The sequence below is a fragment of the Perognathus longimembris genome, chromosome 3 (assembly GCF_023159225.1).
Source record: "Perognathus longimembris pacificus isolate PPM17 chromosome 3, ASM2315922v1, whole genome shotgun sequence".
In the NCBI taxonomy this organism is placed as follows: Eukaryota; Metazoa; Chordata; class Mammalia; order Rodentia; family Heteromyidae; genus Perognathus; species Perognathus longimembris.
Window position 1 is genome coordinate 1,339,063 of NC_063163.1, and position 13,247 is coordinate 1,352,309.

The window sequence follows — 13,247 nt, forward strand, 5'->3', positions numbered from 1 at the left end:
TCACCAGACGGCCTGAGCGAGCCTGGGGCGCCGCGCGGGCAGGGCTGAGACTGGAGTGCCTGGCCCCAGCTGCCCGCCCGCTCACCCCTCCTCGAGGGGGCGCGAGCTTGGGAGACTTGTGCCGAGCACACTGCCGAGAACTGCACCAATGACAGGCACGGTGGATCTGGCTGCGATACCCGACACCGTCCCTCAGGAAAACCAAAACCACTCAACATCTCCTCCAAACATTTATTTTCCCAGGACTGGCAACAAACAAAACAACATATTGAGGAGGAAATCACAGAAATAAAGTCTCATTTTCAAAGTGGTAGACGGCTAGTCTCGAGCAAAAGAGCTCAGGGACAGCGAACCCGGGCCGACTGGAGAAAAACAAAAACCACGTTTATGTTTTGCAGTGTGGGTGACGGGAACCGAGAGCCTCACCCAGCCCAGCCCAGCACTTGAGCACGGGCTCCAGTCTGCACCGTCCTTGCTGCCGAGGCGGGGTCGGGGTGGCCAGGCTGGCCGTACACCTGCGTCCCAGGTGCCCAGAGCCAGCCCGCCTGGGGCTCCGCAGAGCGGAGAACCCGTGGCAGCTCCGGGAGACAGTCCACGTGGACAACAGCTTCTAAATTACATGTGAAGTGGCAGCCCGTCTGTGTGACAGGCCAAGTCCACCGCAGCTCCGCCTCCCCCGAGGGAGGGGGCGAGCGAGGAACTCGCTCTCCAGTAGGCCACGGCCGGCCCCTTCCCCGGCACACACGGGGCCACATCAGGAGCCCCCCCACCCCCGGCCTCCTGGTCACAAGGCGGCTTTGTCCTGCATTCCTTACCGCCCTGGTCTCCTGGTCTTCTGGAAGGCTCCAGAGTTCCAAGTGACCCTCTCACCCACAAATTCTAAACAGACCCCCTCCAGTGCCCCCATGTCACACAGGGAGGCCCTGTGGCGGCCCTGGGTAAGCAGACGTCTGAGCACATCCCTGGGAGCCCAGGTGGTCATGAGGACAGGCAGATGCGGGTGCACGGCGTCTCTGGCCGAGCGAGCCCTGGACGGCCGCGCTGTGGGAGTTGTGGCGCCCAGATCCCCCCCCCCCAGCCGCTGCTGAGACGCGGGGCGAGCGAGGGGAGAGTTCTGACGCTGCCAGCTGTACGTCAGTGTAGACAGAAGCGGCGTCACCGTGTCCGGCCTTGACATCCGTGGTGGCGGACGCGCCCTGACCTTAGGTCTCGAAGAGCTGGCGGAAGGCGGCCCCCACCTCGGCGACCATGTCGGTGGTGGTGGTGGAGCGGCCGTGCTTCTGGAAGGCCTGCTGATTGCACTGCCGCGTCAGGGTGCACGCCCCCCAGGCGGCCACCAGGAGCGGGCTGGAGCTGCGGGGGGGGGGGGGGGGGCAGAGGGGAGAGCGGGTCAGGGAGGGGGGGAGGCAGCTCTGCCGCCCAAACCCAGCGGCCGGAGCCGCAGTGTCTGCTGCATGGGAACAGCCTTCCTTCCTCGCGCTGAGGGCCAAGCATGCCGGGTGCTGGCACATGCCGGGACCTGGGTTCTCCCGTGTGTGTGTGTGTGTGTGTGTGTGTGTGTGTGTGTGTGTGTGTGTGTGTGTGTGTGTGTGTGTGTGTGTGTGTGTGTGTGTGTGTGTGTGTGTGTGTGTGTGTGTGTGTGTACGTACACACACAGGCAAGGCAGCAGCTGCCCCAGGGAGGACCCAGAAGCTTCAAGGCTGCTCCGTGTCCTCCCAGGCCGTGGCTGAGGACGGCACACGCACCTGTTGCACCGGGCATGGGGCAGGCAGAGCCGGCCTGCGCCCCGGCCTGCAGGGCCCCGCGGCCCCCGGGCGGGCCCCGGTGTGTCACCACGTGGCAGGTAAGGCCCCCCAGAAGCGTGGCCAGCCGCCCTGTGTTGCGGGCACAGGCCCCGAGTTCGAGGCTGGGGCAGGTGTGAGGTGCGGGAACTGCCCGTCTCCTTCGGCTGCCTCGTAAATCAGCACGCGTCTGGAGTGCAGCGGGGGCGGCGAGCGCGAGGCCCGCGTGGGCTGTGGAGACCAGCCTCAAAAGGCTAAATACAGAGGCAGCACGGTGAGCCAAGACGGCAGAAGAGCGGATGCGGGGGGCCGTGAGCGGCTTCACAGGGCTCCCCCCTGACCGACCCCCCCCCCAAAAAAACCAGCCAGAGCTGGGAAGCCACCGGCGACCGGCCACACCCGCAGCCATTGGCAGGCCCCCGTGGAAGCTTCCGGAGAAGGGTCGGCCGTGCCCGGTGTCCAGAGCTGCGGGAGAGTGAGGGCGGGGAAGCGGGGCGCAGCCATACCCGTTCGTCTTCTCGGGTCCGGCCAGGAGGGCCCAGTGCGCCATGACGCCCAGGGAGCCCGCCAGGAGGTCGCCCTGGCCCCCGCACCTGCGGCTGCTGCCGGCGTGGCCGCACGCGAGCACTGCGGAGGACAGAGCGCGTGAGCGCGGGAGGCCCCGGGGCTGGGGGGAGCCTGGGGGGGGCAGGCAGGACACGGGCGGGCCCCGGCTCCAGTCCAGAGCCCCACCCCGCCGGCAGCCCCCACCTGGCGCGGACGTCTCCACCGCCTTTAACCCGCACCTGAGCTCAGGCTGCCGCGCCGCTCTCCCCCCCGCGGGCCTTCCTCACCAGCACTGCGCGTGCAGACGCGTGCCCACCACGCCCACCATTCCCACGCGCGCCACCGCCACACCGCCACGCGCAGAATGAGCTGAGCGCACCCCACGCGCAGGCTGGGGCCCCGGCAGCACCCCGGGGCCCCGCGGGACAGCCTGCAGGCCCCGAGGACAGAGCCGCAGGAAAAGACTCGAGCAACTGGTGGACGGCCGGGTGTCGGCCGGGGTGCTGTGCGGGGCTCCTGCAGCCAAGGTGCCTCTGTGTTAACAAGGCGGGGGGGGGGGAGCCCCACTCACCCTGCTGGCCGTTGGAGATCAGGTCCTGCTCGCCTTTCTGGACCACCGTCACGTTTCCCAGGGCCTGGCTGAGCCGCAGGACAGACCCACGGCGATCGGTGTCATCCGCGGGGCCGCCAATCTACAAGGGACGATGACGAGCAGGGACACACAGTAAGGCCCCGCACAGCAAGAAGGGCCCTGCGAGCCCACCCGGCGGGCGCCTGGCTCGTGAACGCCCTAAGCAAGGCCGAGCCGAGGAGGAAGCGCAGCTGTGTGGACACCTGAGGCCAGCTGGCACCTGAGCTCGCTCTCGCCTGTCCTCTGCCCTCAGACGGGGGGCACACAAGTGATGCCAACTTGAATAACGACGAGCTAGCACCCACGGGACCCACGTCACGTGAGCACCCGGAGCTCCACGCGCTGCTTCACGCAGAGCACCCACGGGACCCACGTCACGTGAGCACCCGGAGCTCCACGCGCTGCTTCGCACCGAGCAGGGGCGGCGGCTGGCGCAGGCCTGGGAGATGCCCGGCCCTGGGGCCTTTCTGTCCTGCGCGCCCATCGGGGCACGTGCGCATCCCCGAACCCAGGAGGCACGTGGGACCTGCCGGGCTGAGCTGGGCAGAACCTCAGAGCCCGTCTCGGCGGAGGCCAGGGGTGCCCGAGCCCCCCAACTCACCACGGCCTCCCACAGCCTGCTGAACTCCATGCGGTTGGGCGTGAGGACGGCTTTCTGGTAGCCCTGGACGAGGGCCGGCCGCTGCGCGACCAGCCACAGGCCGTCCTGGGGAGAGGGGGGTGGAGGGGGGCTCACTGTGCGGCCCGTGGGACCGCCATCCCGCGCCCCCTCGCTGCGGGCGGAGGAGCAGCCCACTCACCGCATCCACGACCACAGGGATGTCCCTGGCCTTGGAGGCCTCCAGGATGCCCTGCCGGGAAGGAGCGCGCGCTGACCGCCGCGGGCCCGCACAGCAGCCACAGACCCGGTGTGTGCGTTCCCGCGGGCCCAGCACACGCTCACCCCCAGAACCCAGCCCCTCCTGTGACGGGTCACAGCCCCTCATTCCGCGTCTCAGAACAGGAAGAGGCCACAGCGTAATACACAGCGGCGCGGGGGTCATTTTGCTCTCCAAGGACCGTGCTTCTTACAGCGTTCAGTCGCTGTCGGTCTCTTCTGGATTTTCGACTACAGCACGCACAACACCGCAGCAATCCAAGGCGGACAGACACTCGAGCACGGCGCGTGCAAGCCCTGGCACACCCAACTTCCGGACTCCGGGAGCTGCACCCGCAAGGGGTCCTGCGGGTGGGCGAGGCAGGGTGGCCGGGCCGGGGTGGGGGCGGGCGTGAGACCCCACTCCACGAGGGAGCGCCCAGAGCCGCACCCAAAGAAGTGCTCACGAGTGAACACACGCGCACACACAGACTACTCGAGAGAGCACAAACAGGCAAACTCCTGGAAAAGCCGGAGAACCTAGTGGAAGACACGGGAGGAGCCCCCGAGGCCGCCTGCTTACAGGCAGCCCCCCCAGGCCGTGCCCCGCGGCGACGCCACTCACCCCGACGTTCCTGAGCAGCAGGTCGTCTCTGCCGAGGCCCGGCCCGACGACGAGGGCGTGCAGCCTGGGCAGCCACCTCCGCACCTCCTCCACGGCGCCCGCGCCGTCCCTGGGGAGGAGCAGGGGGGCGTCTCCGCGGGCTCCCGGGTGCCGGAGCCCCGTCCCCCGTCCCGGAGCGTCACTCACACTCACAGAGGCTTGCAGACCGCGGCCCGCTCCTCCCCCGCACCGGCTCCGTGCTCTAACGCACACCCCCCCCACCGCCCTCCACACCCCCGCCGCAGCCCACCTGCCCCTCCTCCCCGAGCTCCCGGGGCAAGGCGGCGGATGGAGGGCTCCAGCTCGGCCCAGCCGCCCGCACCGAGTGGCGGTGCAGCACTGAGGCCGGGCCCCCGGCAACCCTCGCTACTCCAAAGGCTCGGGTCGGAGGGCCGGGGTCTGAAGCCACCATTTCAAAATGACCTGGCCCCGTCCCTGGCCACCGTGGCATCCGTGGCCGCACGATGCACCTAGCTGGAGACGCCCCCCGCCCCGCCCCGCACCGCCGTCCCCCGCAGAGGGTTCTACCGTCTAGTCCACACCTTCCTGCCGTGCCCAGCCCTGAGATCGTGGGGGCCGCTGTGCCCTCTGAACCCACAGGCTCACGGGGAGACGCTGCCCCCATTCCCAGCCCTCGCCAGCTGACCCCATCACCTGCCGGTGGACGCACTCCCGCCCCCCTTCTCCCGCAGATCCGCTCCTTCCCCTCGTCCTCGCCTCCTGGTACAAGCCCGGCCCCGCGTGCACCGCCGCCGGCCCCAGGCCGCCTCTGCGCACCCCACTCCTGCCCGTGCCTTCCACTCACATCCACCAGGCTGTCCCGCAGGGTGGCCAGAACACCCCAGGGCCAACGCCGGCCTCTCGGTCACACCCGCAGCTCAGGACTTGCACTCAGCCCGCTAGCAGGTCCTGGGGCAGGACCCTCACAGCAGCTCCCCCGCCCCCACCCGAGCCTGGGCTCTGGCGCGGCAGACAGGCCCAGCCTCCCCTGGGGCTGTGTGGCAGGGCCCCCTCCCCCCGTGGGGGCCACAGGAAGGTCGCCCGCTGCCGCTGCCTTGGCCCCGCCGAGCCCCTGCCCAGGCCTCTGCCATCCTTGCCCCTGATGCTTTCCCACTCGTGTATTCCAAGAGCGGAGGGGCCCACGCACCAATGGGATTCAGACAGAGCCAAGGCGGGATTCGCTCTCAGAACCCGGCAGCCGGCCAGCACCAAGGGGCACTGTGCACTGCAGAGGCGCCGCACAGCCCGCCGGCTCGGAGCTCCACGCGCAGGTGCCGACTGCAGGGGCCTAACTGCCCGGTCCCCTTCCACAGCGGCCCTGCCCACAGGCTCAGACTCCCCCAGACGCCGGACTCCCCAGCCACCTCTGCCCGGGAGGGCGCTGGGCCGGTGGCTACGGCAGCGGCTGTCCCTGGAGCCCCAGGACGCTCCCTCACTGCCACAGAGCTCTTACACGCTGTTCCGGCTGGCTCCGAACCTGCCATCCGCTCACCTCCACCCTCCTGGAGCAGCCGGGAGACAGGTGTTCACTACGGTGTTCTTACTCCAGGCCGCACCTGCCGCGGACTCGGCACAGCGGCCGGCCGCGCTCGCCCGGGGTGGGGGGTGGATGGCAGCGGCCGGCCGCGCTCGCCCGGGGTGGGGGGTGGATGGCAGCGGCTGGCCGCGCTCGCCCGGGGTGGGGGTGGATGGCAGCGGCTGGCCGCGCTCGCCCGGGGTGGGGGTGGATGGCAGCGGCCAGCGGGGGGGGGGGAGGGGAGGCGGCGTGGGTCTACTCACAGCACGGGGTGCACAATCAGCTCCGGGCTGTAGGACTTGATCACAGGCGCGGCCTCCCTGGCACAGAACACGTGGGACAGGTCTGCGCCCTGCGGAACGAGGCAAGGTGCCAGCTCAGAGCAGGACGCGCGGCCGGGGCCCGCGGGCGGCAGGGACGAGCCGGGCGCCCTGGCGGGTGAGGTCCAACCGCGCCCGTCGCCCAGCCCTCGAGCCACGGAGACCAACACCACCGGGGTAAGACAATGCCGGGGACTTCCACGGCGCCCCCGGGGCAGGGACAGAGCCGCCCTCCCCGGCCCAGGGTGTGGGCAACGCCAGTTCAAAGGCATTGGCTGCTTATGCGAGGCGGAGGCATCCCAAGAGTATTTTGGTGAAGAATAATAGGAACAAAGCCTTAGTTTATTAAAAAAGCAGATTGCAATTTATGTTACTAGGTTGCCAGAACGGGTGTAGAGGTGTTTCTATCGCTCGCAATTACCCTAAGATGTTCTTCGGGTTTCTATCAGAATATATTTAAATAACCCGCCCTGCGGTGGAGAGGCTCCGGCAAGGGATTTGGGGGAACTTACGGCCTTGAGAGCTGAGATCGCTGCAAAATACGGGGCTCCCGTGTACCTGAAAACGTTAGATGCTGGAGTCAGGAACTTGTGAGCAAGGCAGGCGCACCTTTACCCACAACCAACAGGAGATCAGTAAGAGGCAGACAGAAATGCCAGGTGAGCAGGTCAGCGGTGCAGAGGGACACGAGGCCACAGCAGGAACGTTCAGCCCGGGAGAGGACTGGGAGAGCCTCTTCCTCCCACGCCGCGGCCGCGAGGGCCCACGGCCTCCACACCGGGCAGGACAAAGCAGCGTGGGAGGGAGAGGCTTCTGCTGGAGAGCGGAGCGCAGGTGGTCAGGGGGCCGGGGAGCAGAAGAACCGATCCTCCCCGACTGATGGCAGAGCCACCCGGGCCACCACGCACCTCGCTGCGCCCTCCCCCCCCCCCCGTGGCGTGGCACCCTGCCTCTGAGCACGGCAGGCGCCTCTGTGGCGCCCCTGGCGTCGGTGGGGACCTGGAACACGAGTGGCGGTGCTGAGCACCACTTCCGGCCCCGAGGGAAGGTGCGAGCCTCGGCCATCGGGTGAGCACCCGCACACCCACTCCCAGGAGGCAAACGCTCCCCGAGCGGCCCTCCGCAGCGGCCCCCAGGATGCCCTCACCAGAAGGACCCACAGACCACAGCCCCGCTACCCCACGGCGCACCGCGGGCAGGCCGAGCCGGCGCCTGGGGGGGGAGCTGCGCGCCACCGCGCCAGTGCCTCGTGCGAAACCTGCGCTCCGAACAGCAGCGCTCACCAGGAACCGCGAGAGCCAGATCGATGGCAACACAGACAAGCCCAACCAAACCCACTCGCTTGCACAGGGGCGGGGGGACGTGGAACTTGAAAGCTCAAGCGAGATGACGCGGGTTGGAGCCGAAAGCAAGCGGACCGGCAGCAGGCTGTGACCACGTCATCCGTCTGGTGCCCGCTCCCCAGGGCTGCGGCTCCCGCGGCCGGCGCCACGGCCCTACCACCCCCACTCGGGATGACGGAGGGGTGAAGGAACGGCCTTCCTAAACACCAACCGTTTAAAGCGACACTCACTCTTGACAGCCCCCAACGATGCCTATTCGCCCATCTTGCCCTTTGTGTTTCTTCAGAGTTGGGGCTGGTACAATGTTCCTCACCAACTGGAACAAATCCTCCATATCCTCTCCCGACTGCGCTTTGTATAGCGAAAATGTTCTTTGTAAAACTGAAAAACAGGAAAATGACGTGAATCAGAGCGGTGAACCCCCAATTCACATTATAACAGAGACTTAAACTATCCCACTTTCCAAAGCTGACTCCATAGGAACGTCAGTTTTCCCCAATGGAAAAGGTACAACACTGGTACTGTAGATGATACAGTGTTTCTAGTTTATTTGTAAAATATACCAGGCTACTCGTCTTCACAACGAACTACTTAAATCTTCTTAATAAACAGTGGTTAATCACTTATTCAACTCTTATTTCAATTTCCTTCTATTAGGTCTTGTCTCTCTTCAAAAGTGGAAGGTAAGCCTCCATTTGTGAGGTTCTATTGTTACACTCAAAGTCTGACAGATTCGTTGTATTATTCCCAATAACACTTCCAACACTCAACTGGATACTAATTAAATTACCCCCAAAATGGCATTCTAAATATAGCACCCCCTAATGGGGTAAAAGTGACACGGAAGAATAATCTCATCATCTCGACTTGCCCATAAGTAGCTGGGTTTCAAAGGCTGTTCTAGATTCCTCTCAGTGTATAATTTCACTCTACGCGGCCACGCCTACAATAGGCTTAAGACCCTAGTGAGTTCTTTTGTGTTGTAGATGCCAGACATGCTGGTTTCAAAAAGTCTACAGTGTTAGACTTATTGAAATGCTAGCTTGAAAAGAATTTCCAGGCCAGCTGAGGCAAAAAGAAAGACCCCACCACAAAGGTAACAAGAAAAAAGGGCTTGGGGGGTGCCTCAGTGGTAGAACGCCTGCCTAGCAAGTAGAAGGTTCTGAGTTCAAACCCTAGGACCACTTCCCCCCAGAAGCATATGTAGCTGGTAGCAGCATTCTGTAAGGGCAACTGCCATCCCTGTGGGGTTGTGCCATTCCCCCCAACACCCTAACCCCACAGGAGCGAAGGCAGGAATGGCCACGGTCACCACCCTCCTCTCCTCTGCCCACACCACACCGCAGGCGGCTCCACTTCTCCACTGGGTGGGGGAGGGGTCAGTACCTCCGCACAAGAGACCGACCCTCAGTTACTGCAACAAACTGGCACACGGGCCGAGAATATGGCCTAGTGGCAAGAGTGCTCGCCTCGTATACATGAAACCCTGGGTTCAATTCCTCAGCACCACATATATAGAAAAAGGCCAGAAGTGGCGCTGTGGCTCAAGTGGTAGAGTGCTAGCCTTGAGCAAAAAGAAGCCAGGGACAGTGCTCAGGCCCTGAGTCCAAGGCCCAGGACTGGGAAAGAAAGAAAGAAAGAAAGGAAGAAAGAAAGAAAGAAAGAAAGAAAGAAAGAAAGAAAGAAAGAAAGAAAGAAAGAAAGAAAGCTCCATGTTTGATGACGTTCACAGCAGAGGGAGGTATGAAGATAGTGCAGTTCTTAAGTGGCAAACCAGGCCTCATACCTGCCATCCTAGTAGGAGGCTGAGAGCCAGAGGATCAGAGATCAAGGCCAGCCAGAGCAAACAAGTTTGCTCGACTGTGTCTCCAAAATAAGTAGGGATAGAGGTGTGGCTCATGAGGTCGAGTGCCAGGACCTGATCTTAGCCCCTTACTAGGTAGGATTACAAGAGCCACGGGTGCCAGGCAGACAAATTATTTTTCCTTAACCAAGTCTTTAACCTCCACCTACCAAAACAAAACTCACATCTTCCACAGTCTTTAAAACCATTTTGGAGAAAAAGATCCTGTCAAGAAGTACAACAGCTTTTCGCTTTTTACCTACACAAGAGGCCTTCTAGATTTCCTGTGGCCTAGATTACCTGATGCCCTCCCCTGATGTGACGCTGAGTGTACTGATATAAGACCTCTGTTCTGTGTCTGCAAACTTCACATCACCTCTTCCATGGGGGAACATGTCGCCCAAGGAACAGGAGGGCTCCTGAGGCCACAGTCACCCAACAAAACGAACCGCTTTTGTTAGCAAATGGTCTGAAGGAGGCCAAGTACATTTCCCAACGCTTCCTGGCGGATCAAACTTCAGAGCTGGCTTCTGGCCACCCGCCACTTGGCTTTATCAACATCGCCCCGTTAAGGCCAGAGTACACGGGATAAAGGGCTTCGCCAAGAGGACACCCGGAAATGCAAACGCGACTTACATAACACCCCCCCCCCAGCCCAGGGTCTCCATGGCGATTCTGAGTCTGGACAAGCAAGTCAAGTCTGTTTGGGTCTTGCAGAAATGAGGCTGAGGAGGACCACCACCGTTCTGCTGTGCCACGGTGGTGCTCTGAACTGACGCCCACTACGAGTTGGGGGGGCACGTGACCGTGTGTCCCAAATTAACGGACAGGCGCCCCACGGGACAGACCGCTTCAAGGGTCCGAAGCCCGGGACGCTCGCACTCGGGTGAAGGCTTGGCAAATCGAGCTAGCGATGGGTCCCGGGTGTAGGACAGCGCCAATCCCAACACGTTCGAGACAAGTAGCGGGGGACGAGGTGAGGGGCGATCGGGAGCCCGCCTCGCTGTCATCCGGGGGCCCTCGGGGCGCGGAGACCCGGTGGGCCGCGGGCGCCCGAGTCCCCGCTCCCCCCACGGCCGAGCCCTGCGGGGGCCTCTGCAGGAATCGGTGCGTGTCAGCCCGGGGCCGGGCCCACCCGGCAGCCGCCCGCCCCACCCCCGGGGCCACCCGGGAGCCGCCAGGCCCGGCCTCGGCGCCCGCAGCCCGCAGCCCGGCACCTGAGCGCAGCGGCGGCCCGTACGAGGCGATCAGGGCCGAGAGCAGCGCCACGCCGGCTGCCGCGGCGACCGCGGCCCCAGCCGCGCGCCCGGCCATCCGCGCGAGCCAAGGAAAGCCGCCGACTCACCTCGCGCGCAGGCCCGGGCCGCCCCACGGCCGAGTCCCATCGCGTCCGGCGCACTTCCGGGTTCCCGGCGGCCCCCGCGCGCCCTCCCGGAAGTTCCGGCTTTCCCCGGCCGCCGCGCCATTCCGCCGGAAGCGCGGCCGCGGGACGCTCCTTCCGCCGGAAGCGAGGTCACGAACCTCGCTCGCTCTCTCTCCTCCCGTCGGAAACGCGTAGGCCGGACTCTTTCCGCCGCCCCGACGCCAGCCCGCCCCGCCTCCCGAGGCCGCCCGCACCTCCCTGCACCCTCGCCGCCCTCGCCTGAGCCGAAGCCAGGGCCGCTGGATGGACCTGCGTGGCTGCCGGAAGCGCAGCCATTGGGTCCGCGTCCCGCATCCCGGCAACCCCCGCGCCGCGGTCGGCCCCACAGGCATTGGGTCCCCTTCCGGTTTCCCGTGGGCGGGCCAGCCCCGGCTCCGGAAGTGGGCTCCTAACTTTCAGTAGGCCCCAGTCCGGCGTTCGCCCCGCCCCCGTCCGGTGTTGACCAATCAGGGGCAGCCGCACAGATCGACAACCACGAAGGCCAATCAGTTCTTGAGCCGGCTCTGCCCCCGGAAGTAACTGGACCGAGGCGGGCTTTCGGGGCGGCCGGGGTGGCCTGGGCCGCCGCCGTGTGAACTTGAGTGGGGTGACGCCGTGCAGTCCCCCCTCGCGTATGGCGGTGCGCACTGATAAAGTGCGGCTGTGTCCGCGATGGCCCTGCCGGGTGGGCCGCGCCCGTCCATCCCGACCCCCGCCACTCAGCTGGCTGAGCTCCTCCGGGGATGGGGGTTCGAGGCCGGCTCTGGCGGTCACGTCCGCGAGGCCCCGCTCCAGCTAGCCCGCGGAAAGCCGGAGGCGCGGTCCAGGTTGTGGCATCCGAACTTGTGTATCGCTTCATCAGTTCATCCATCAGGTTTTGAACTCAGGACGCCCGTTTGCAGTGTGCTCCTCCTCCTCACTGACTGGTCGGCCCTAGGGCTTGAACTCGAGGCCTCGTCAGTGCTGGACCGGCTTGGTTCTGCCGAGCCCCGTTTTTCCTGAGTCATCATTCCCAAGACGGGGTGTGGTTTCCTGCCTGCACCCGCACCTGAGTCACGACCCACCTACTTTGAGGCTTTGCCGTGGCACGCCTGGCCTTCCGTGGACATGGGAGTCGCGCAGGCTCGTCTGATGGGCTAGCCTGTAACCACGGTCCTTTCCTATCCTAGCATAAATTGAAACGTCAGGCACACAGCACTCCTCCCCGGTGTGGATCGGGGAGGGATCTGGAAAACTCTTCTGCCTAGGCTGGCTTTGAACCACAACCCTCCAGTCCTCAGCCTCCCAAGGAGCTAGGATTGCGGTTGCCAGTCACTGGCTCCTCGTTTAAGTTTTCTCATTTAGTACCGTGTGTCCCTCTTTCTGCTCACTTTGATTTACTTTGTTGTTTTTTCAGTTTCTTGTATCGCCGTTTACAAACTTTCTCTTTGCAATTGAACATTTAATACTTTGAAGCAGTCAGATGGTCTGTCGGCAGCAGTGTCCGCTTGGCTTTCTTTACTGCTCTGCAGTTGAGACACTGACCCGTGTGCATTTAGACAGGCATTGCTTAGACCGCACACCCAAGGGGCTGGGCAGGTAGGCTGGGGAGTGATTACGGGCCACAGCTAAGTCACTCCACACCCTGCGATTGGACTGTAATGGAGGTACAAGGTAGAGACGTCCACACACTGCAGAGACCAGACAGGCAGATGAGACCACCCCATGCCAGCCTTTCTCAAAATAGGGGGACGGCCCTCCCTCCAGCACCGCGGGCTCGCCGTGTTCCAGGAGAGTCCTATGGCGTTGCAGCACCGCGTAGGGTAGCCTCCATCCACGTCTGGCCGTGTGCTAGGGTGCCACGGTGAGCTCTTGCCTCACAGATACCAGAAGCTTCCTGCCTGCCTGTCCGCTCGCCTGGTGGTTCCCACGTACATTTCCCGGTACCTGCGGGCTCGTTGTTGAGCTTTCTCCACCATCCAGCCTGTTCATGCATGCCTCCTCAGCACCATCTTTTTGCAAACATGATCTTAATGAAAGTGATTCATTGACCTTTAATGCCATACCCAGAAGCATTTCCTGTTAGAATCCCCAACGTCTCCAAGCCAAGAAGTTACTTGGGCAGACTTCCATCATTATCCATCATTGTCATGTATCGTTATTCTTCCTGATTTAGAAATACCTCATTTTAAATCGTGCCATACAGCCTTTCTTGCCTTAAAAAATGAAGTTCTTGCTCCTTGTTTCCCTGTTCTTTCCTATGTGTTGGTTATCTCTGCCCTTTCCTCCTGGTTTCAGCTCCTCGTGGTCATCGGCTCCCACTGTTGCTATGGAAACCATTGGCCCCCAGCCGGGTTCTAGGCCGC

The 13,247-nt window shown here is 63.7% G+C and overlaps 1 protein-coding gene across 3 annotated transcripts; it reads right to left on the reverse strand.

Moving 5' to 3' along the window:
• Nucleotides 1-243: 243 nt before the first annotated feature.
• Naxd (NAD(P)HX dehydratase) lies at nucleotides 244-10,904 on the reverse strand. 3 transcript variants are annotated; one of them, XM_048341089.1, is made up of 10 exons: nucleotides 10,718-10,840; nucleotides 7,888-8,038; nucleotides 6,827-6,872; nucleotides 6,258-6,346; nucleotides 4,440-4,548; nucleotides 3,759-3,809; nucleotides 3,560-3,664; nucleotides 2,899-3,019; nucleotides 2,288-2,408; nucleotides 244-1,353 (listed from the first exon to the last, which is right to left on the reverse strand). In XM_048341089.1, the coding sequence occupies exons 1-10, from the start codon at nucleotides 10,812-10,814 to the stop codon at nucleotides 1,203-1,205; spliced, it is 1,041 nt and encodes a 346-aa protein (XP_048197046.1). In that variant the 5' UTR covers nucleotides 10,815-10,840; the 3' UTR covers nucleotides 244-1,202. The 3 variants fall into 3 exon arrangements, with proteins under 3 accessions (XP_048197046.1, XP_048197047.1, XP_048197048.1); XM_048341090.1 differs by lacking the exon at nucleotides 10,718-10,840 and adding an exon at nucleotides 10,846-10,904 and having other exon boundaries at nucleotides 245-1,353; XM_048341091.1 differs by lacking the exon at nucleotides 10,718-10,840 and adding an exon at nucleotides 9,877-10,075 and having other exon boundaries at nucleotides 245-1,353.
• Between the last annotated feature and the right edge of the window lie 2,343 nt (nucleotides 10,905-13,247).

Excerpts from the sequence above, each read along its gene's own strand:
- Naxd (XM_048341089.1), bottom strand. The coding sequence starts at position 10,814 with ATGGCCGGGCGCGCGGCTGGGGCCGCGGTCGCCGCGGCAGCCGGCGTG. Across the intron at positions 2,409-2,898 it reads GATCTCCAACGGCCAGCAGG|TGCTCGCGTGCGGCCACGCC; the intron begins GTGAGTGGGGCT and ends TGTCCTCCGCAG. Across the intron at positions 1,354-2,287 it reads GGACCCGAGAAGACGAACGG|CTCCAGCCCGCTCCTGGTGG; the intron begins GTATGGCTGCGC and ends CCCCCCCCGCAG.